The 22,182-nt window shown below is 42.6% G+C and overlaps 1 protein-coding gene across 1 annotated transcript in view; it reads right to left on the minus strand.

Annotated features, from left to right (window-relative positions):
* Positions 1-3,209: 3,209 nt before the first annotated feature.
* KLF16 (KLF transcription factor 16) overlaps positions 3,210-22,182 on the minus strand; it is a 97,044-nt gene continuing 78,071 nt past the window's right edge. Inside the window, exon 2 of the mRNA XM_085639288.1 lies at positions 3,210-16,177. Coding sequence (XP_085495414.1) covers positions 15,870-16,177 — 308 coding nt within the window. The 3' untranslated portion in view covers positions 3,210-15,869. The remainder of the gene's footprint in view (positions 16,178-22,182) is intronic.

A 22,182-nucleotide genomic window follows, 5' to 3' on the forward strand; every position in this document is an offset into this window, starting at 1 on the left:
AAGACATATAACTTTACCAGAAAGTATCCTCACTTGACGATATACTCCTTGTGGACCAATCCTTGAAGTATGTAAACTCCTGGCTATCCCTCAGCCACCTAAACCTAAGCACACTAAAGAAAGAATTCCTCCTCACAGCCTGTCCCCGGTAGAAGCCAGACTGGATTCTCTCATCATTCTGAACTGCAACCCAAAAATAATTGATTGCAAAAAATCCACTCTCGACAAGAACCTGAATCTGCAAGCCCATGTAAACACATCTACTAGAGATACCCAACACCAGCTCAAACTCCTGAAAACCATCCAAAGAATCATTACAGAACCAAACTTTAAAACCACAGTACAAGCTCTAGGCATCTCCAGGCTGGACTAAGGAAGCGTGCCAGTCACTGGTTTTCCTAAAACTCATTTGACTCATCTGAAAGCGACATTCAACTCCACAGCATGGATGGTCTCAGGAACTAGGCGTTTTGACCACATCACACCAGCACTGATCTCACTAAACTGTACCTCAATTGAAATACGAAGCCATATTATACTTGCTTGTATCATTTAAAAAGCCCTGCAAAGTGGAACACCAAAATATCTTGCACAAAAAAGAGTCCAATCCGGAAGCACTCGCTCCCTCAGAATCACAACACTTTGCTCCTTGAACTCCCAAGATTTAAAAAACCCAGAACTTCCTCAAATTATTATACTTTTTTTTGGGTAAATTTTGCCAGAATATGGAATTATATCCCACTGGAGATCTGCACAGATCCATCTCCAGAAAAGTTCAAAAACAACATAAAACTTTTATTATCCATCAAATACCTTCTAAACCCTCCCTCAATGTTCCAATGCCTGATATTTACCCGCATGGTTCTAACCCCGTTCCTGATCGCTGGTACCCTGCTGATCTTATACTTCTGGCTTATTACCTAAAGACCCTACTGCTCAATGCAATACTCATTACTGTTTACTAAGCTCAGTGACTGCTTTGTAAAGCACTCTGATGACTCTGGGTCTTGTACATGCTTTATAAAACTACAAATGAATAAAATAAATAAGGCAGATCTTAGGGTGTAGCCTTCCTTGTCTTTAAGCTCTACTCCAGGTGTTATGCATCGTCTCTTTACCGAGTTAATTCTTTATTGAATTCTTTACAACTGTTTTCAACATTGGTAAATACTGGACTGTTCTCTATGTGTAAAACAATGTTTCAGTACGGAAGAAATTTTCTTCTTGCTCTAGGACGAGGGTTACACTGTTGTAATGCTGCACTTTTGTTTTTATTACAGCACAATATAGTAGACTTCTCCAAATTGTCCTTGGACTCTTTTCGATGTTGAAGCTCAGTCCGTTCTGAAGCATCGCCTTATGATACGGCCTATCGAGTCAGATCTTCTTTCGGGGTCAAAGGTATTTCTCTGTTTCAATCTTCCTCATGTTTTCAAGTAGGCTTATGGATAGTGTCCGGTGGCCAAAGTAGAAAACAGATCGAGACTACATGGTCCTTTTTTGTGGTGTGTGTTCTGAGCACCGTTCGTTCAGTGTCGATTGTTTTTAACCTGCGGTAGAGTGTTGATATTTCTACATTTTTGTTGCAACAATTCTTGTTTTAGAGGAGTGAGCAATGGTTACTGCACTAACCATGGGCAAAGCTAGTTGTGTAAACAATACAACATTATGAAGTGCACAGGTACATGAAGGAGGCTAACATAAACCTGTTCCCTGATCAATGAACCTGGAATAATTGAATTAACATGCCAAAACAGAATGCATGATATTGTGATGAAAACATTTAGCGAGACTAACAGCTGAACAAAATAAATAGTTTAAAATGGTACTTATAGAGTGACAACAAAGATACAATGTAGGACAGGAAATGAATGTAGTGTACAGTATCATTATAATCTTATACAAAAGCGCCATATCTCCCCATTCAGCTTTGAAGTAGATGACCCCAATGGAAGATATGAAATAGACAACCAACACAAATTGGTTTAATGTCAACACTTGGATCCGATATGCAAGATTAGACCATACATAGCTTTCTGTTGAAAAACCAATGACTACCATACAATTCTTTCATTTTTTGGGGTCGAAACAATGTTGCAGGAAAGATCCCATATTTGCAAAGATATGGACTCTATAAATCACACATGCACAGGTGGCTACCCTCATCGGTTCAATAAGCCACTCAACTTGGTCTGAAATGGTAGACTCCTCCAGTGTGCTGGGATGCATGTTTTGGCTGTTGCCAAAACATGAGACTATGGTTGGACAGGCCACCTCTGCAGTTATCTTTTGACCTGAATAAGATTTCTTTGTCATATCCATCACCATCCAAAAATTGGGGATCCTTCACCAGTTTGTTACCCCTGCAGGACAATAAGACTCCTTGTCCGCATCAGTGTCCGCAAAAGCCTCCTAAGTAGTCCGGATCTTGAGAAGCAATGGTAGCATAACAAACCCACCCACGATCACAATCATTATGGGTAATTTGCACTTGAGATGGCAACACACCACTTTCTAAATCATGAACTTGAGGAAGGCACAGGTTACAAACCAGATGCCAAATGGATGGTGCAAACCTCATGTAACAACACAGACAAAATTGAAATGGTGTTTTTTCCATTCCCAAATACCCAGAAGTCATTCTCGTGTGACTAGGATGTGGACTATAAAGGATTTACCGATCATTAAGGAAGATTTCTTTTTCAAGTCAAATGCACTATGAAAGTTGTTCATGTTGTTTGGAACCATCTGTTCTTTTGCTGTTCCTAAAATATTTTTTTTTGGGTCACGATGCAGTTTTGATGGAGCAGCCAACTTTAACTCAAAATACGATGGAGGAATAAAATAATCTAATGTGGAGTCCGAGTACTGATGCATTGTGATCTCAGTTTCTTGATTACAACTCTCAAAACTAAAACTTAGATCCTGAGGAAAACAACTTGTAATATCATAAACCCAACACCAGATGGCAGGATAAGGTGTAGCATGTGATTGATGATGACACATGCTTAAAGCACAGAATTAAAGAACAGGACAGTCAATGTATCAGTGTGTGGGCGGAGCAACAAAACATTAAATTAGTTTCTAATTTGGTGTCAAATGTCTAGATCTTCAACAAAAAAATCTTTAAGTTCCAAACTTTAAAAAATTGGATGAGGACATTTCCAACATCTCAAATTCATATAAGAAGAAAATCTGGGAGAAACGTCAACAGTTCATTGTTTTTATTTCGTGAAGAAAGTTTTAAGTGCATACTAAAAGTACCTTCTACCCCTCCAGGAAAGACGACAAGGTGGCAGTCTGTTTAAAAAATATATATTTTACAAGGTAAGCAAGAGGTTACAAGGAAATTCATGATATCAATTTTGCAGAAACACGGTTTCCTTCCCTCCTCAAAAAACGCAACAAACAAAAGTTCAAACCACAAACATACAATTATAAATTGAGATGTGAAACACTTGTGAAAACCACTGCTTAAATATATATATATATTTCATGATAAAGTGAAGAGAAACAGTTTCACGGCTGTTGCTTCTGTAAAGCACTACTAACAGTATCAGGCCCTCCCTCTACCACACTCCCTTCTGCTTCTTCACCAAAGGGGAGAGTGGAAAAGGCAGGGTCAATAAACTGGGAGACCCGTATGAAAAGTTAGTTTAGTGAAAACACCACTGAAAACACCAACGCCCGCACAATGTGAACAGCAGTGGTATTAGCAGTGTCAGCGGGGGGCACCGACTGAACCTCCACCGCTAGGTAGTTTTCTGTGGTTTTCACTCATCTGTAAAGTGGCTATTGCATAAGACCTAGAAGCAATTTTATCACACCTTCAAAAAGAGGCTGGGTTGGAGGGTTCCTCGATTAAGCTAGAATTCTGTGCAGTATGATGCAGAAGAGAACCAAAATGCAGCGACTTATTTCACTGCGGCAATTCCTTCACTCTGCACAACAATTCTCTGAGTTACCATTACTCGATGGCAGGGCCTCTCACTGTAAAGTTTGAAAAAGGTTATAGAAGACATCACAGAGAAGCACAATCCTCTACTAGCATCTTTACCCCGGAACACTTCCAACACCTAACGCTCTTACCCTATATTGCTCTTTCCGCTGTGCTTTTTAAAAACATTTGTATAATATGTTGCATGGCTTTTATCCAGTTTGGTGACCATGTTGAAAAGTGGCTCTGATACTAAAAATAAGAATTTACACTGAGAGGTCACTGGTCAACAGTCCCCTGAAACATTAAATACATCACCAGTTGGAATATGGAAGTAGGCGTGGCACAAGTGAAAAAATTCCTATACTAAAGAGTACGCAGGGGAAAACACCACCAAGCTAAATCAAAATGGCCTTATGCGTCAGTACACTAATACTTTATTATCGCTAACAAACACGCTAGGTTCTTATAATGACATTTTTAAAAAGTCGCTCTTCTTGTGAACAATTTGTCAGTTAGTATTTGGGAAATATACATGCACACATAGATGAGAAGAAAGTTAATGGAAGTTGTTTGCACAGAAGGTGGGTGGATGAATGTGACAGAAAGGAGAAAGGATGGCTACTACAAGGGTTCTCCAAGTATGTAGTAGTGTATACTGAAAAACCTATTTAGTGTACTGAAGAACCTATTTAGTGTACATCATATAACAATTTATTATTTTTTGTTAGTAAACCGTGTCTGAACTTACAATTCACTAAATGTTCCAGGTGGGGAACATCTTTCCAGTGGAAAGTGGAAAAGGCACCAGTTTTGTGTGGGAGTGCGATGTTGGCTTATGCCATTTTCAGTGTGACCACATTAAAAATCACAATCGCATTGTTACACACACAACCGAAAGAAAGGGCACTTACTACGTGCCTTGCAAGGCATCCGTCATAATATTAATATCATTCATATAGATGAATTTGCTCTCTTCAAGTTTCCACACTACTGTGGTTCGCACAGATTTGCTTAGGGTGTAGGTGGACCGCGACTCTTCCAAGAAGTGAACAAACAAGAATATTGGCATAAGGAAGTCTCTGTAAATAGGAACATGGACTCCAGCCACTGACGCAGAAAAGTTATGTACTTTTATCAATTGCGGTTACTCAACCAGGCATGTGATGCACCACATGGAGAAAGACTGTCAGAGGACTGCCTGATCTATTTACAGTTGATATTTTGGAAAGCGACGAGTATGAATACAGTATTCCTGCTGAACAATCCCCCGTGCATGGCTTTGAAGATGCTAAGTCCTTAGAATGTACCCTGCTTTGACCACCTTGTGCAGCTAGGCGCTATCAGAAATCAATGACTAATACTGAGTAGAAGTTTTGAATGTTATTCACTTTCCAGAAACATTGAAAGAATCTTGCAGCTTTAGGAACACAATTTGCCCAACTCCTATTAGCTAAAAGATCCACCAGAAGGTATGCACTAGAGCACACCCACCTGCACTAGCAGAATTCAGACATCACCTATGTTGCTCTACTCATTTCCTTCTGCTAACGTCCAAAAAGTGCATTTGTGAAATGTCCATTTTGTCCATTACTTGTCTTTCTGGAACTTCTCCAGCAACGCCTGGTCTGCAGTTATGGGTGTGAGAATAGGAAGTGTTCCATTGGGGTTTCCAATGTCCAAGTTTCGCCTGAGCATCTTCTGGTTGGTCATGGCTGGGCAAATGACCCTTTCCTCGGTGTAAGGAATGGCACACCTAACCCTAACTCCGCAGGTTAAGTGCGAGCATCTATGAAATATCATTTCTACTTTTGAGTTGCCCTTCTGGCACTACTGCTTCATTGGCCAAAGATACCCTCTGTTGGCAAAAACACCTACAGCAAAAGAATCTTACAAGTGCTTCGATAGCCCATTTTTGGGTGGGAAAGTTGAATAGCACTTAAGCCTAAGGGAGCTTTGCCAAACCTAGCAAGACAAAGACACCGATAAGAGCTCTTGTGTTGGTAGTTGGTCAGTGTTGAACCTTAAAACAATGTACCGACCTCCAGTGGAATTTTCCCTAGCCCAGCGTCTCCAACAAGGGGGATCTGGAATGTTACTTGTGTGCGGATGTCCTGTCTGCTGGGGTTTTGAGACATTTCGTGACTCCACTCAGCAGACGGCCACTTCAACTTGTCCTGAAGCCACAGTTTCGCGAAGCTGTACTGGAGTTTTGCCTGCACATTTTGGCCATGCAAAGGGTAGAAAGGCCTGCATTTCTCCGAGATAGATTTTGCTGTGTACTAGCCACTTTATATCAGAATATTCGCTTGAGTGACATACTCAGATAATGTTCAAGGGAACAGATGAAAAAATTTAAAATATTACGGTTTAGTCATTTCTTAAATGTAACATTTTTACGAGTATGCTACTGTTTATAATTATCTCCCAATTTCATGAAACTGAAAAAAAGTGCAATTTCTTTTGTATAATAGCTGATTACAACAATTCAGGAAAATGGGGAGCCACAAAAGGATGCATGGGGATCAGGTGTGGTCCCTCTTTAATGCAACTACATCCGCTTAATCTACTTAATGCAGAAGGGAAGTTTTTAATGCAGACTGTTCCTGCAACCGGGTGGCCTGCTTTGTGCAGCAGGTACCCTATTTAATGCAGTTAAGTGCAAGATAATGCAGCTGCAGCAGAGAAGCCTGTAGTGCAGGCGTACAACCTCACCCAAGGCAGCTGCAGCATGGAAGCCTTTAATGCAGCTGCACCTTTTTCATGCAGCAATATAGCCTATGCTGTTGAATGCGGCTGCATCCAAGGGTGCATGTTTAATGCAGCGGCAGCAGAGAATCCTCTAGTGCGGGTGTACGACTTCAAGGAGCAGTAGCATGGAAGTCTTTAAAGCAGCTGCACCTTTTTAATGCAGCAATATAGCCTACGCTGTTGAATGCGTCTGCATCCAAGGGTGCATGTTTAATGCAGCTGCAGCAGAGAAACCTCTAGTGCGGGTGTACGACTTCAAGGAGCTATAGCGGTGAAATCTTTAAAGCAGCTGCACCTTTTTAATGCAGCAATACAGCCTATGCTGTTGAATGTGGCTACGTACAAGGTTGCATGACTGATACAGCTCCACCAGGGAAGCCACTAATGCAGCTGCAGCTAGGCAGTTTCCTTAATACAGCCTTTTTAAAAAGCAATATTATCCAACTGATTTACTATTGTTATTACACAAAACTACTTTTTCCCTTTGTATTCCTCGAATGCATATCACGGGAAAACAAGGGTATTCAATGCTTCCAAGCACAACCATAACTTTGTCATCAAGAGCTCGTCCACAAGTTTTGCTAAACTGCACAACAAAGCTGACAGTGCCTCCAATTTAAATAATCATAAACCCGAATCACTAATTTGTAAGGGGTGTTGACATTTTGAGAAACAGCCTTGTGTGTTAAACTATGTGTATATCCTCGTTATCATTAAACTGGCCGAGAACCAGTACCCGAAGCGAGAAGTAGCAACCAGACTAGCCTTCCTATCCTTCCTTTTAGTGCAAAATACTTAAGCTAAGCTTTAAAATTTGTGGTCTGCCGTAAACCCCGGCAAAAGCACATCGCAAAGTGACTAAGCCACTTGGGCGCGTCTCTAGTGAGGACTTGTCATAATGCTTATCAAATCAGATCTCTTCAGATAGCATTTGCAGGGCTTGACAGTAGCCATCCATGGACAAGCGAAACGCGAGGTTCTTTTCAGGTGATCACAGCTGTACAGTGTCATTTCTGTCCCTATGTACTCAGTGATTACAAACCAGTGGCAGCTGCCACCCTTATGTGGTGAGGCGGGACACTGCTGCTCAACACCTGCGCAGGTAGCAGACTCACGCCCCATTTGTAATCTAAGAAGCATTTTCGGTTCCAAGATCTTTAAAAGGTTTGGGGACTGGAAAGGTACCTGGTATAGACATGGTGATTTGTGGGCAGTCACTGGTAATAGACATTGGTCTGTGGACTTGCAGTCCCCAGTAACAAAAGAAATGAAACCTTCCTTACTTTTATAGCCAACACTCTCCTCTTACCAAAGAAGAGAAGTGGGACAGGAAGGGATTCCCAAGCAGAGAACTCTGGGATACAGAGACCACACTGGTTCAAGCAAGCGTTAGAGAGAATGCTTAGTGAAGCTTGACCGAGCAGTGCATCACCCCAGAAGGAGGCTTCCATATCCAGGTGTTTACATGTGTCGAGCAGCAGAAACCGCTTCAACATCATGCAGATTTACCTGCAAACACTTGCAGAAACCCAGATGTTGCCTTTTTCTGTCAATGTGCGGTCTGAATAAGAAACCTTTAGGATATCGAACAGCAGGTGGTGCAAGACAGTAAGCGATAGGTGCAAGACGGCTTACATACCTGTCAGGGGCTTTGATCACACATCACTAAGAGAAATGGAGAACATGTTCTTTCTTTCATACTTTCCGTGAAGATCTTCGAAATAAGATGACCATGAAGAAGACGGAGGACTTCCTTATGTCTATTTAGATGAAAATCCTCGAGAACCTTCAGAAAAACAATGAATGCGTAAATAGCACGACTACATATGCTTAAGAAATGGAGAACGCTTGCTCCAAGATAGACTGTTTTCCAGAATTGTAGCCTCATCTCAAGGGCTCTCTGGGGACTTTTGGATTTTGTTTTGGAGGCAAAGAAGCAGACTCAGACGCATTAGTCAGATTCAGAACAATGAGGAATGCAGACTCGATTGGTTGGAAGATGATGTAGTCTGCTTGGTCTGTGTGCCTCTTTATTCTTGATTTGTGCAGCCATTTTATCCCCATTTTTTTGCCTTTTTATTCTGTACACTCTTAGAAAAGGAAGATCAGTAGTAGGAACACAGTATAGTGTTCACCGCAAGGAAACCAATCACTTCTTCAGTCCTGATCATGCATTGACATAATGGGCTATGTAGATTAGGCAGTGGTGGATGCCTCTGAAGTTCCCTTCACAGATTCTGATTTGGACGAGGATCTCATCTAATGTCAATGTATTTAAGAACTCAGATGAGGCAATTTCAACCCCAAAATAACCGCACCCGGAGAGAACATGACTGACTTTTGAAATGACCAAATATTAGAGATGGTGTATGCCAACTAAAGCACTTCTCAAATGTCCATTGTGGTGGCTTATATCTAAATGAATGGGCCTCGATGGGATGGTTCCAGACGACGTCTTTCACCAGCTGAATGTGACCCACAATGCAACAGAGTTTAATTATAGCACAAAAAAAGTACATAAACAGACGGTTCCAAACAATTTGCATCGGTGAGCTGTAGAAAACATTTTGCTGCATACCAGACATAGCTTTAAAGCTAAACTGCAGCGACAGGTCGTCACAAAGCTAATGGAATGAGGAACCGCATGGTATCTACACAGAAAATATGTAGGTACTTTTTGAAACGTTGCACAGGACAGACAGTCCTCGCAATGGAAAAGAAAGAAAGACTCGAGGATATACAAAGAGCCTCAGAACACTGTGAAGCAGACCCCAGTCCACAAGGGTTTCAGAAAGCCAAGGAATCAGACAACGTGCACGTTATGCTTGAGGGCGAGTGGATGGAAGTCCTGGCCAAAGTTCCAATGTGCAGGACCAGCTGCACACTGTTTTTGCCTCTTAAGTTGCTTTTCTGACACCATTTTTGGTCCCTGCTCCAACTGGTTGGGTAAAAAGCAGAACCAATAAAATGTAATAATAATAATGAAGTGATAAGCACAACACAAATGCACCTGGTCTGTGTTTTTCTGCTAAAGACAGATTTCATGAATTTATGATCTAGGTTATCATTTAGAGAAGAAATCATATCCACCCACTTACCATTCACTGCGTCATTTGGGGACTGGGGGAATGTTGGCCCTGATGTATTTTTTTTATGGGCAAAAAAGTCACCCTCCTTCCCAAACTTTGAGGGAACGTGCTTGGAACAAAGACAAGTAAGTGCCAACTGGTCCACCAAAACATGCTGGACCTGCCATCGCTGCTCTCCTCCCCCCTTCCGGAACCAAAATGTCAAAATTGCAAAATGCTAATGGTTCTCCCACCACAAACACCATTTGTTATCAAGTGCTGCACTGATGACTATGGAAGTCAGAGCACTTTGGTGAGGATTCCTATAACCAACCGCCCATGTCAATCCATAGCCTCATTCGGTAACTGACCCTGCCAAGCACACAGTCCCTTTCAAAGCCAATGATTTAGGGTATCAGGGAAGGCAATGCCAAGTCGATGCCATACATAAAGGAAATACATAGTATCCGGTTAAATGTGCTAAAGTCTTCCTTCCCAATTGTTTTAGCTAAATGATGAGAATGGTCAAGGTACACTACTTTACTTAAAAGCAAGATTGTGCAGCAAGATGGTGGCTGTGGTACTGTAGTGTGAGGAAAAACTCAGCAGGACGGAATGCAATGGACAAGGTGCTACTAACAGGCCTTTTTTTTTTTTATACGCCTTAAGAAGCAGAGAAACTGTTAAAATGTACCTTAATGCCTGTTTCAGCTGCATTTCAGCCCAGTGGATTAATTTTCCTCTTTACGACCTAATAAGAAAACCTGAGACATTTAATCAGGCACTGTGATGTGATTAAGCAATTGCTTTCTGCTGGTACAGCGTTCAGGGGGAAGGTATGATTTCAAAGGTGACCACTGGAACTCCCCAGAGGTACATGGCTGGAACACACCTGGATGTGTGTGCATGCAGAGGAGGTGAATCCGTATGTGCCCCTATCTTTGGAGTTCTTGCACTATCGAAGGATCATGGAGGGATAGTAGAAATGTATCCCACTTCTGCAGTGGTAAGATGGCTGGTTTTGGTGTGAACGATAGCGATGCAGACCAGGCTGCTCTATGGCTTCTTCAAAGCAACATTTGCTTCTCTGGTAGTTTCCCACCCATTGAAGCAGGACCCATCTGGGATGGGGATGCAGAAACAAATGTGGAAAAGTATGAATATATTTTTGAGAGATGTTTCACCACATCCAATGTTATCCCATGCAGCACTCAATAATCCGATATTGTGTAGTTTGTATGGACATTAATGTGGCGTTCTACAAGCCCTGAGCACAGGTCTGTTGTTTAGGATGTTTGGTGACACCTCTGCCATACTAACTTACCCGGGGAATATCTAAAGTCTTAGGAGTAGAAAAAGCAAACCAGCAGCAGCTGGCTGTTCTGTCACCTGAGGAGGAATTGTCTAGTCTGCTCTGGACCCCAATCATTCACCTGTATATTTAAGAGATCTGTTCCTGATCTGATGCAAAAAGCTGGCCCTTGAAAGAGGAGCAGTGAATATAATCTTTGCGCACAGAGTGGTAAAAGTTCCTGTGACAGGAACATTCATTGCAAAAATGTAGGAGGCCATCGAGAAGCTCTTCACCTGTTGCACATTCCAAGCATACAGGAATACATGATGCTGCTTAGAGCAGGCATCAATGTTATTCTCAAGTATTTGATGCGGAGTCCATTTTTCACTATCCGTGTCCATTGATGTCTTGGCTTTTTTGGCAAAACCGTGCTCTTCAGAGAGGACAAAGAGCAGAACCATGTCTTATAGAAATCACAGTTGGGCAGATCATCCCATAACCGGCAGAAGAGAAGTCCGAAGACTGGACCCTCAAAGAACCTACTTTTCTTTTATATTTGCTCTTTGTGTTCTTCAGCTGGCTTCGGAGCAGACCAGCACAGCCAGCAGCCCTTGCATCCCCGGGACGTTAGCTGAAGGGATATAGTGATCTAGTGTCAGGAATAAACCTAGACTTTCTGATGGCGAGTAGTACATTTCTTTAAGGCCTTATTCCTAGCACTGCTTTTGCCAGGCACGCAAGAGGCAAATGAGAAATACACAACTGAAATTCAATCTCCCAAAAACACCCACACAAATCAAGGAGACAAACCTATGACAAATTAAGTGATAAAATCCAACCAAAAGCAGAACAATTTTTGTAACAGCAGCAACAGCATCCACCAATGAGCTGCCAGCATACCAGAGGAAGGCTAGTTGGTCTTTCAATGTGTCAACTAGGACAAGAGGAAATGGATTTACCAAAGTGGCATTACTACTCCAAAGCTTTGTACAAGGACACGAAAATGTAAAACAGCAACTTGGTCATGCTTGTCACAGATTGAGGAACCTTTCTTTAAGCAGCGAGTCTTGACTGGAAGAGAGAGACCGCCTTAACATATCTGGCAAAAATACTCAACTGGTCAACCAACAAAAGCTGACCATGAAATTGTGCACTGCGGGCAAATGTGAAAAAAAAGGCTAGACCTCCGCAAATCCCTGTTTTGACAAAGAAAATGCATGTCAACAACATTACCCATGTTGAAAATGGTTCATATTGTGATGTGGAATAGCAAAGCCAGTTCTGTGTTTTTTAATTAGTACGAAAATTGACATGAAGGGGGAGGTGACATATGAGATCTGGATTTTAAAAATTGTTCATTGATTCGAACCAATGGACACCCTGGTTCAAATTCCCTGAAGCTGCCATCAAAAAGGTGGCGCTCTAGCCATTAAAAGGTTTGCAACTGAAAAGCCTAAAAACAAGGGATTCTGTCCAGCAGATGAAGAAATACAGAGGATGTGCTTTTCGGTTTTAAACTATTAGATAGAAGCACTCCTATCACTGTTAAAAAAATGTACAAGGAGGGATAGCCGAAGTAGATTAGTATAAAATAAGGACTGGTGGGTAGGGATAATAAGACATAAATCATGAATAAAGCTGGATCTAACCCATATAAAGATGTCCTCAAAGTTTTAAATTCAAGTGATCAATTGCTACAGGTTACATGTTGTGAACAGATTCATGTGGAAGAGAAATTGAAGGAATGGAGAAGACATTCTCCCACCATGGCAGACACAACATTAGATCCCTCTTGGCTGTCACCAGCCTCTCCAACATTGGAGGTCGGTTATAAAAGAGACAATAAAGGAAACAACACAAGCCTAGCGTCATTTCCATGTCAATGGAAATGTATCTTTTTTTAAACCAAACCACATACCTAAACACTAAGGGGCCGATTACGATCTCGTCCGGAAAGCATTCCTACCGAATTGGTCGCGGAATGCTTTTCAGACGACTCGGATCAGGGGAGTTTGACCAAGCGATTTGGATGTATCCAGATGCTTCCGGATACGATTCGGTCTGTTTTCTGAACGAGAACACAGAACGACCGAATGAGAACACAAACTTCCATTGAAGAAAGGGGTGGCTGGGGAAAACATTGCACCCTGTGGCAGACACCCCATGGTGTCGGCCACGCTGTGCATGGTTGGAAAGGGGGGTCCCTTGAGTACCCCCACGGGCCCCATTCGGAGAGCCCCGGGTGAAGGGGGGCCTGCTACAAGCCCCCAAAAACAGATTCGGGCAGGTGATTCCTTCCAGAGAAACCAATTTGGAACAGCTGTCTGAATCGGTCATCGTACTAGCTCGCTCGAAAATGAGTCCATAGAGCTGTACGATTCGGCTTTGAAAGACTCGACCTATCCGAATGCCTTTTGGAACCGATTCAGACAGCCCTACCACTTTCCGGGCATCGTAATTGGTCGTTGAGAAATGTGTACAAATTGGTCGGCAACAAGCGTTCTGAATGGGATTCGGCAAACCGGAATACAATTTGGTGCCCTTCCGAACGGGATCGTAATTGGCTCCTAGATTTGAGAACTGGTTACCATCTAAATATCTGTAAAAACTTTAAGGAAGTATACGTGCCAGAGAGAAATCTAACACATTTTGAAACTGGCCTAACAAAAGTATATGCAATAGATGAATCTCAGGCCACGAATTATTGCAGTAGACATACAAATTCATTTTTTACGCTTGTGAACATGCAATTCAAAGCCAGTTCAGTGATCCTGTTTATCTCTGGTGGACTCGGAAACATATTTACATTTAACATGGGATCCAGTGTTTTGAAACGTAGGAAGTAGCTTTGAGTCCTTTGCATCTGGAGCGTACATGATTTCCAGGTTCATCTTCCTTTAAGCCAGGGCATTTGCTCAAATATTGAGAACATTGGAGAATAATTCTGACTGACTTCTACAAGACGTAAACCTATCAATCGGTAGAGTACATCTCTATTTTGTAAACACAGTGTGTGGTTGAGCCTCCCTAACATCTGTAAAGTGTAAGATATATTTGCAACGAAGCCTGTACCACTACTCCCTGAAATAACTTAGTTTTCCAACAAATGTGCATAGTTTTACCAAATAAATATATATTTTTAAAGGACTCACTGCAAGGGGTTATGGTGCCTCCTAGAGACAAAGTCCAGTTTAGACCATGCATTAAGGCCAGAAGCATCACTATATGGGGGCAATGGGTGCGTTAATCACCGACTTCATCGCATGTGAAAGCAGCTCGAATGAAAAAATAATTAGAAACAGCATAAGTTGGTCAGGAACATGGAAGAATTGGTCATTCTTCCCCTACGTCCTACACCACTGCCAATTTTTATGAAACATACTATATTGGGACATAGTATTTGCTCATGCGTAGGCTGAGCCATTGAGTTTCCTCCACGAGAGCTTTAAGCCCACAATTTACAAAACGCAGATTCTTCTTGAGAACATTAAACAAGCCTCCTTGATCCACCCCAGCTCTATTCTGTAAATCGGCACGAAAAACATGAACAACTGCAGCAATACCCGCAAAGGAGCGTTTCAAAGACTTTCCTCTGTGCAGGTGGGACATACTGCTGTCTTACCCTTGAATTCTTAGGAGCGAGTCTAGCGGGCTCATCGGGAACAGCTTTTGGAGTCGAGCTATTAGTCTACTACTGTCATGCAACTCAGAGGAAGAGAAAGGAGATTTCAAAGCCATCCAACATGGTTGTTACTGTCCTTAGACCTCAACATCACGTGTTCACACGGCAAACACTACGCTCTCGCACTGGTTGCGAAGTCAACCTCCTCATGGCCCCATTTAAGCAACGCAAGGGACCGTTGAATGTTGCTACACAGTTTAAATATTTTTGCAGAAGAAAGGAAAAGCCTGTATTTTAAGAAATGTAGAGTTTACACAGGAGTGGGAGGGTCAGACATGCACGCTGTACAGCAAGCCTATTTTACAAAGTAAATAACGGAATGCGCAACGCAAACACTACATGAGAAATGGGACTGTGGGTGCATGGGTAGCATATGTGGGAAGCTCCCAACAGTGGCGCAGTCACCTCTTGATGGGGGCTGCAGCTGCACAACGGCAACATTACGGCAGATTCTCAATGTGAGAAACACAAGAGAAGAGTCCATTTGCTGGGCCATACCCTACGGCCAACACCTGCAAGGAAGAGGTGTCATCGAGAGGCAGGAGCCATTGAATTGGAGTATCTAGGGCTGCATCTAAAAGGATTGGACAGTCTTCAGGAATAAATTAGAGGAAACAACCAAGGATTCATTTCACACTGCATTAAATAGACACCAGCAAGGGGGAAAGACATCTTCTTCAGAATCAAACAGGAGTCTCCCAGGATGAAGGATTATTTAAAAAAGAATGCCCTTACTCCAACAAACTGGCAGCCCATAGTACCGGTGGTGTCTTGCGAACCGTCGTATAGTGTCAGGCTCAGCGATCATATGTAGAGTGATGAAGGCCCGCAGGCTCACCTGCTCTACAAAAACACCACTTCAAGGCAGGCACTCTGTGGATCCGTTTCCCCTCCACCCTGAGAGACCACCCCATCCCTTTAACCAAAGTCTCTTAAAAACATCAAATCACAAAAATAAAGCACTAATAACATCTTAATTTTCTAAAATTGTCCAGAGAATATCCTATTGTAAAGCTGGCAGGAGAGCTCACACCCTTCGAGTCTCTATGGTTTCTTAGTCTTTTCAGGTGGTGAAGCTTCATTGCGGGAAGTGGGGAAGGGAAGCACTCAGAAGTCCCCTATGGCTTTCTTACTGCTCTACTGGAACTTCGCTGGGCTGGGTGCAGGGCTGGTAATGGGGCTCCCAGCCAAGCTGCAAGGGCCAGAGGTGAGAGAGCTGCTGGGTGAGGCACTCCGGCAGCCCTGCCGCTTCAGCATGGCCGGGTGAAAAGTGGGGTGTCGGCGGGCATGCTTCATCAGGTGGTCGCTGCGCATGAAGCGCTTCTCACAGAGCGGGCAGCCAAACTTCTTCTCCCCCGTGTGGGTACGGTGATGGCGGGCAAGCTCATCAGATCGGGCAAACTTCTTGTTGCATTCAGGCCATGTGCATGGGAAAGGCCTTTCTCCTACAAAAGGGAAAAGGAAAAAAAACATAAGAAAATGTACAAACAAAGTATTTGTTTTCATTCCGACAGATTAGATAACAATACTGCAACATTTGTAATAGAAGGAAAAAGAAAATGCAAACATAGTTCATGTTTAACCCCTTGAGTGCCCGCCCCTTTCCCCGCCCTGTGCCGGCCGTTGCATTAGCGGGCGGGGTCTATGACGAGCTGGACTCGTCATGGGCACAGCGCCACCGCGGCCCATGACGAGTCCAGCTCGTCATGGGCATTCAAGGGGTTAAAATACCCATGTAACTGTAAACAATATTCATTAACACACTATTGATTCACACAGTGGAACGGACTGGGGCTTCATTTAAGGTTTGGTAGGCACGCTACTAAACCAACGGGCCAGCTCAGAGTCTGCAATAGCCACACCCTAACCTCCAAATTTACAAAACAGTTCAGCCTAGACGGCAAATGCTCTTTTGGAAAAACTACAACATACCTGCACTGTCAAGGTGAATGGGGTTGCTGTTTTTGGTTTTCAAAAGACAACACCCCAATAAAGGTGTTTTTTTTACAAAACCGATGACACAAGGTCCCCAATACACTGGGAGTTTGCTCCCAGCCAATTGGCACGTCGTTCTTTTCCCTGCTTGGCCAACTCAGACAGAAATACAGCACACCCGAAATATTATGGGCCTCCCAATGCCATGAAGTTGGTCTACCACTAGTGTTTCTGATGGTGGATTCACCGTTGGAATCTTGGGTTCTGTTTCACAATCTGGCCTATACTTTTGAGTAAGTTTACTAGGCAGTATTCACAAGCTCTGAATGTAAGTTACTACAAAAAAAAACCTGTACTAACTGCAGCACTGCATATGGCCAATCAGTGGTACTGAAACACCCACCCATGGAAAGCAACGGAGGTAAAGAAAACCCCAAAGAAATAATGTTAAATTAAATAATTTAGAATTGTTAAAATATAAATGAATGTTAAAAATATTTCACCATAAGGCGAGTCCATAGTCGGGACGGAGATCTCAGCGTGGTAAAGTCAAGGGAAAAATAAACGTTATTTTACTCGAAAATATATATTACAAATATTTTATGTTAAACTTTAATGTAATAACTTCATTTTCATTAAAACTTATTGAAATAAAATTATATTTTTTAATTTTAAATGGGGAAATAAATTCTCAAAGAGAAACATATATTTGCTAATGTGCATTAATAATTATTCAAAGTGATTCACAGAATTAATTAAAATGAAATATCCATTTTTAATCAAATGTATTGTTACATTATTTTTAAATGTAAATAGGTTATTAAAATGTTTATAATTCAAAAATGTATTTGATCACACACACACACATATATATATATATATATATATATATATATATATATATATATAGAGAGAGAGAGAGAGAGAGAGAGAGAGAGATAGAGGTTTACTATATATCACTATTTCCTATGAGGTTTTTTTTAAGCCCCTACTTTTATGTTTTTTTGGGACTTTTTGCAGTACCAGTGGTTGGGAATCTATAGCGCTTGACTTATTACTGTGTTTTTTTTCTCGTAGTAACTTGCATACATAGTCTGTGAATACTGAAATGTAGTAAACTTACACAAGAGCATAAACGTACCCAGAAGTGCAAGTTAACGTAGTGAATCACACCCACAGTTTTTGGTTTACGAATAAATGATGGCCTAAGGAATGTGAGTTTTTGCTGTACTCTCGGATATCACAATCTGCAGTGCATTAGAGAAACTTGGGCTCCAGCAAATAAAAAAACCATAAAGGTATGACAAAAATGCTGTGTTAATATTTAAGTTCAGCTTACTAAAGGAGAGTTAGGGATGCCTGTTGGAGAACACGCTATTGTGCAAGTAATTTTAATTCAGATCTTCAATATTTCCAAGCTCGGCAACAGATTACCAACAGTGGTCTTTGAAGCAAATGCCCACGGCACCAACAAAAACCATAGGTTACAGGTTTTAACCTAAACATTTGTGATGGAAATCATTCATATGTGCAGCAACATGGATTACTGGAGGAGAAGGGATTCCATGTTTGCGTTGCCATTGGAAATACTTGGTCCACATGTGTGTTGAGATTTAGTTGAGTTCTACGGCCAGCCGATCAGGTTAAAATTAGATAGTTTTTTAACCCAGATCTCTCAGAAAGCTCCTTTTTGCAGCAAAAATAGTTTGAGTGACACACGCAATAACAATATTTGGATGAAGATGAACTAATGCAAACTGAGGTTGCAGAGAACCCAAATTGCCACAGCAAGACCATTGTTATAAACAGGAAAAAAACAGCACATATTTAACAAACCATCAAAAAACTTCAGTGGAAGTCAGGAACAGTCAGGGCAAAACATAAAACCAGAGCAGACACACACAACAAGCATGTGATTAGAAGCACCTGAGCATGGGCAGAGCAAAATAAAACACTTGGTCCCAAATAGAAATTTTTGTTTACGGAAAAAAAGTCCCATGAGTCAACAGAGCAACAACCAGAGGGAAAACCTCTGTCCTACCTCCCAAAACCTGGAACTTGCTTCCAACAATCATTCACTTAAAAATCAAGCATGCCTTTTGGCAATGCTGTGCAGCATGGCACCCAAAAAAAGTGTGATGCTGCAGACGAAGCAGCTGAGTCTTTTTGTTGATGCGAGTGTATCATTAATGATGTATTCGACAAAATGACACTGGCAACATTTTTTTTATTTACCGATCCCAGATGGATCAGTGAGTACAAAATTTAAAAAATTTAAAGTAGGGTGCAAAAGCGCTATATTTTTATTCTTTTTATTTTAGGTGGAAGGAAAGGTGGGAATTTTCTGCCTGGCATAACAAATAATGTATTAAAATAAAGAATAACTTAAAAAAGAAAACAGTGGGCGTGGAAGGGGTAATGGAAGAGTGGGTAAGGGGACGCAACGGGGATTGGAAGGGGGAGGGGTTAAAGCTGCACATGTGGCTAGCAACAAAGGGGGAGAGGCAAACGTGCACGAAAGCAACACAGCACGGGAGGGAGGGAGTCAGGGAGGGTGAGAAGCACACTAGAGAGCTTGCAAAATGAGGGAGACAACAAGGCGGAGCACAGCAGGGAGTTGGAATTTGGCAGTGAGAAAAAAAGCACGAGGGATAGAGCTTGAAGACACATACACTCATGGATTGGTTAAGAGATTAGGTAATGTCTTTAGGAACTATTGGTTTACCAATGTTTTAGCCATGCGGGACAGCATCCCAGAAGCTGTCAAGATGATAGGTTTTTAAAGCGGGTGATGGAGTAGCAACACGGGGGCAGAGGTGGGGAGTGGATGCAGCATAGGGAATGAGTGGAGGCAATACCTGGGTATAGATGGTGGGATCAAATGATCAAACGACAGCAATGTCAAGCTGGTGGTCAGAAAGCACACAGGCAATAAGGCAACACTGGGGTATAGCGGGGAAAAGCACTTTGGTGAGTGAGTGGAACAAGCTCACGTGGGAAACATGTACTCTCAGAGTGCTTATACAAAAAAGCATTGGCATAGCCAATAGGTCTCGCTTTTGGGACCTTATAAGTGATAAGCCATGCAACAGTTGCATAACTAAATACTTATAAGGTCCCAAAAGCGAGACCTATTGGCTATGCCAATGCTAGTTTCTGTTTATTACTGCTCTGTAGTAAAGGCGGCGCACGGGTGCCACCATTACTACATAGAAGTAATAAACAGGAGGGAAAAAAAACGGGCTCACGGAGAACATCAAAGCGGCCGCGAAAGTGAAAGTGATCGCGATCACACATCAAAGCGGCCGTGCGGCCGTGAAAGTGATGCGTGCGCACCTGCGCACATGCACTGTAGCTCTGGGCTACAGTGGTAGCACTTTTTTGAGCCCTCACAAAAAGTCTCGCCAGACCAGCGCATGCGCTGTGTCAGGCGAGACCTAAAAAGAAAAAAATAGCACAAGCATTTGAAGGACATAGTAATGCAGCCATGCTCCAGGGGCAAGACAAACACAAGAAAAGGAAGAAAAGCCATACAGCTAAGAAATAAGAAGCAAATGCGTGACAAGCCCAATTCAGTAATTCCAATTTAAGATAACAATGTTTCGAAAGACACGGCGCATGTGCAGTCTTAGGAGAGGCCAAAAAAGTAGGCCCTTAAAAATTTGCATTGGTAAGGCTAGAAGCCAGACAAATTTACCAAGATGGTAAAGAAGCTATGCTCCAGCGGACGGACAAACACAAGTCAGACAAGCTGGGACAGCCAAAGATATTAAATACGCGAGCAAAGTAGAGTGACAATATATCCAACCAATAGTAAGCAACTGGCGTGTTGTAAGCCCCTTTAAGTTACTGGTACGGTCACAATAGGTCCTTTGCAACAAGACAGATTGCATTGTCTGATAGGCTCGACCTAAAAACCACTGGTAACTCGGAAGACACGTAAAAACCTATGATTGAATTAGTGCCTTGGTCTGGCGCGGTCTACCGTTACAAATAAATTAATTTAACCAAAGTAACCTTCTGCTGCTTAAGAAACAATGATACCATATTCAGATGCTGAAATTGCTATACACACATGGTAATTATAGAAGGGAATGTACCGTACTATTGCAAAATAAATCTCACCTAAAATAGGCTGTTGCAACAGGAAACTCAACCCAGCTATACTGTGCTCTGGCGACTTGGTACCCATCACAGCTGCCTGCTTGAATGATGATGCACACCAGCTCAGATGCTTTGCAGCCCTGGGTCCATGGGCAATGGCATTATGGTATTATGATGTCACATAGTTTTTCTGCATAATTATAGATGTGACAATTACCCATAATTTACAATATGACACAAAATGTGCTCATTTCAACAAAAAGAAAAATATCTTGGGCCCGATTATGATCTTGGAGGACAGCGTTACTGCGTCATAAACGGATATCCCATCGGCCAAATTACAATTCCATTATGTAATATGGAACTTGTAATACAGTGGACGGGATATCCATCGCGATTGTGAGGGTGTATTCCATCCGCCAAGTTCGCATTCATGCCCTTTGTTTCTAGGTCAAACCAATTAAAAATTTTAAAAAGTGGCATAAGTGGGGCGAGGCTGTAGAAATCATTTTCAACAAGAACTGGTCACCTTTCAGTTGCTATAGGTGTCAAACCTGTAATAATGAGTTTAGACCTTTATCCATAAAGCCTTGATATATATTAAAATGACAAAAGAGTGACGTAATGTCACAGATTCTGCTGGTTTGTGGTACATAACTCCTGCATACACTGCACAGTACAACCTACTCAGTCAATTTATGCCCCCAAAATATTTCGTTGCTTGGAGACCCCTATCCCAGTCCTCACCGTAGATTAGAGGCCGAGAAAAATAGTCCCCCTAGGTGCCGCTTGTAAAGTTCGCAGCGTCTTGATGGGGAGAAGTAATAGCTCAAGGGGGGGGGAGGTGGGGGGGGGGTGTTTTCGAAGGGACAGGGCAAAAAAAAAAAATTACGGGCAGCCCCCGTAAAAAAACACAGGCCACATAAAGGCTGACATGTCAGTGCCGAGGTGGTGTGGGGTGGAAACTGGAACCGAGAGCACCAGCGTCAAACCTGTGCGCAACAAAGGAAGGCTGTGCACGTGCGTCGCAGCTGCCCCGCCCCGCTGCAGCCTGCCCGCGCGAGCGGCTATAAATACCCGGGGCTCGCACGCCACCGCGCGCGCAGCGGCTACTCCCTCCGGCCTGCCGAGAGATGACGGGGGTGCGGCGGCGCAACCAGCAAGGGACTGACTGTGGAAGACGGCCCGGGGCCCGCCTTTCACCCCTGTCAGGATTGTGCAAGACGAGGGCGAGGGTCAGGTGTCCCTGGAACAAGGGTGGCCCGCGCGCGTCGAAGACGCGAGTTATGCACTGAAGGCGCCCACAGTAACAGCAGTAACTGGTTGTGCTTTTAAAAGTGCGTAGGTTTGAAAAAGGGAGAGCTTTGAACGTCTCAACGGTCGGCCAGAGGCGGGCGAGCCAGCAGAGCCA

This window comes from Triturus cristatus, chromosome 12 (genome assembly GCF_964204655.1).
Source record: "Triturus cristatus chromosome 12, aTriCri1.1, whole genome shotgun sequence".
Classification (NCBI taxonomy): Eukaryota; Metazoa; Chordata; class Amphibia; order Caudata; family Salamandridae; genus Triturus; species Triturus cristatus.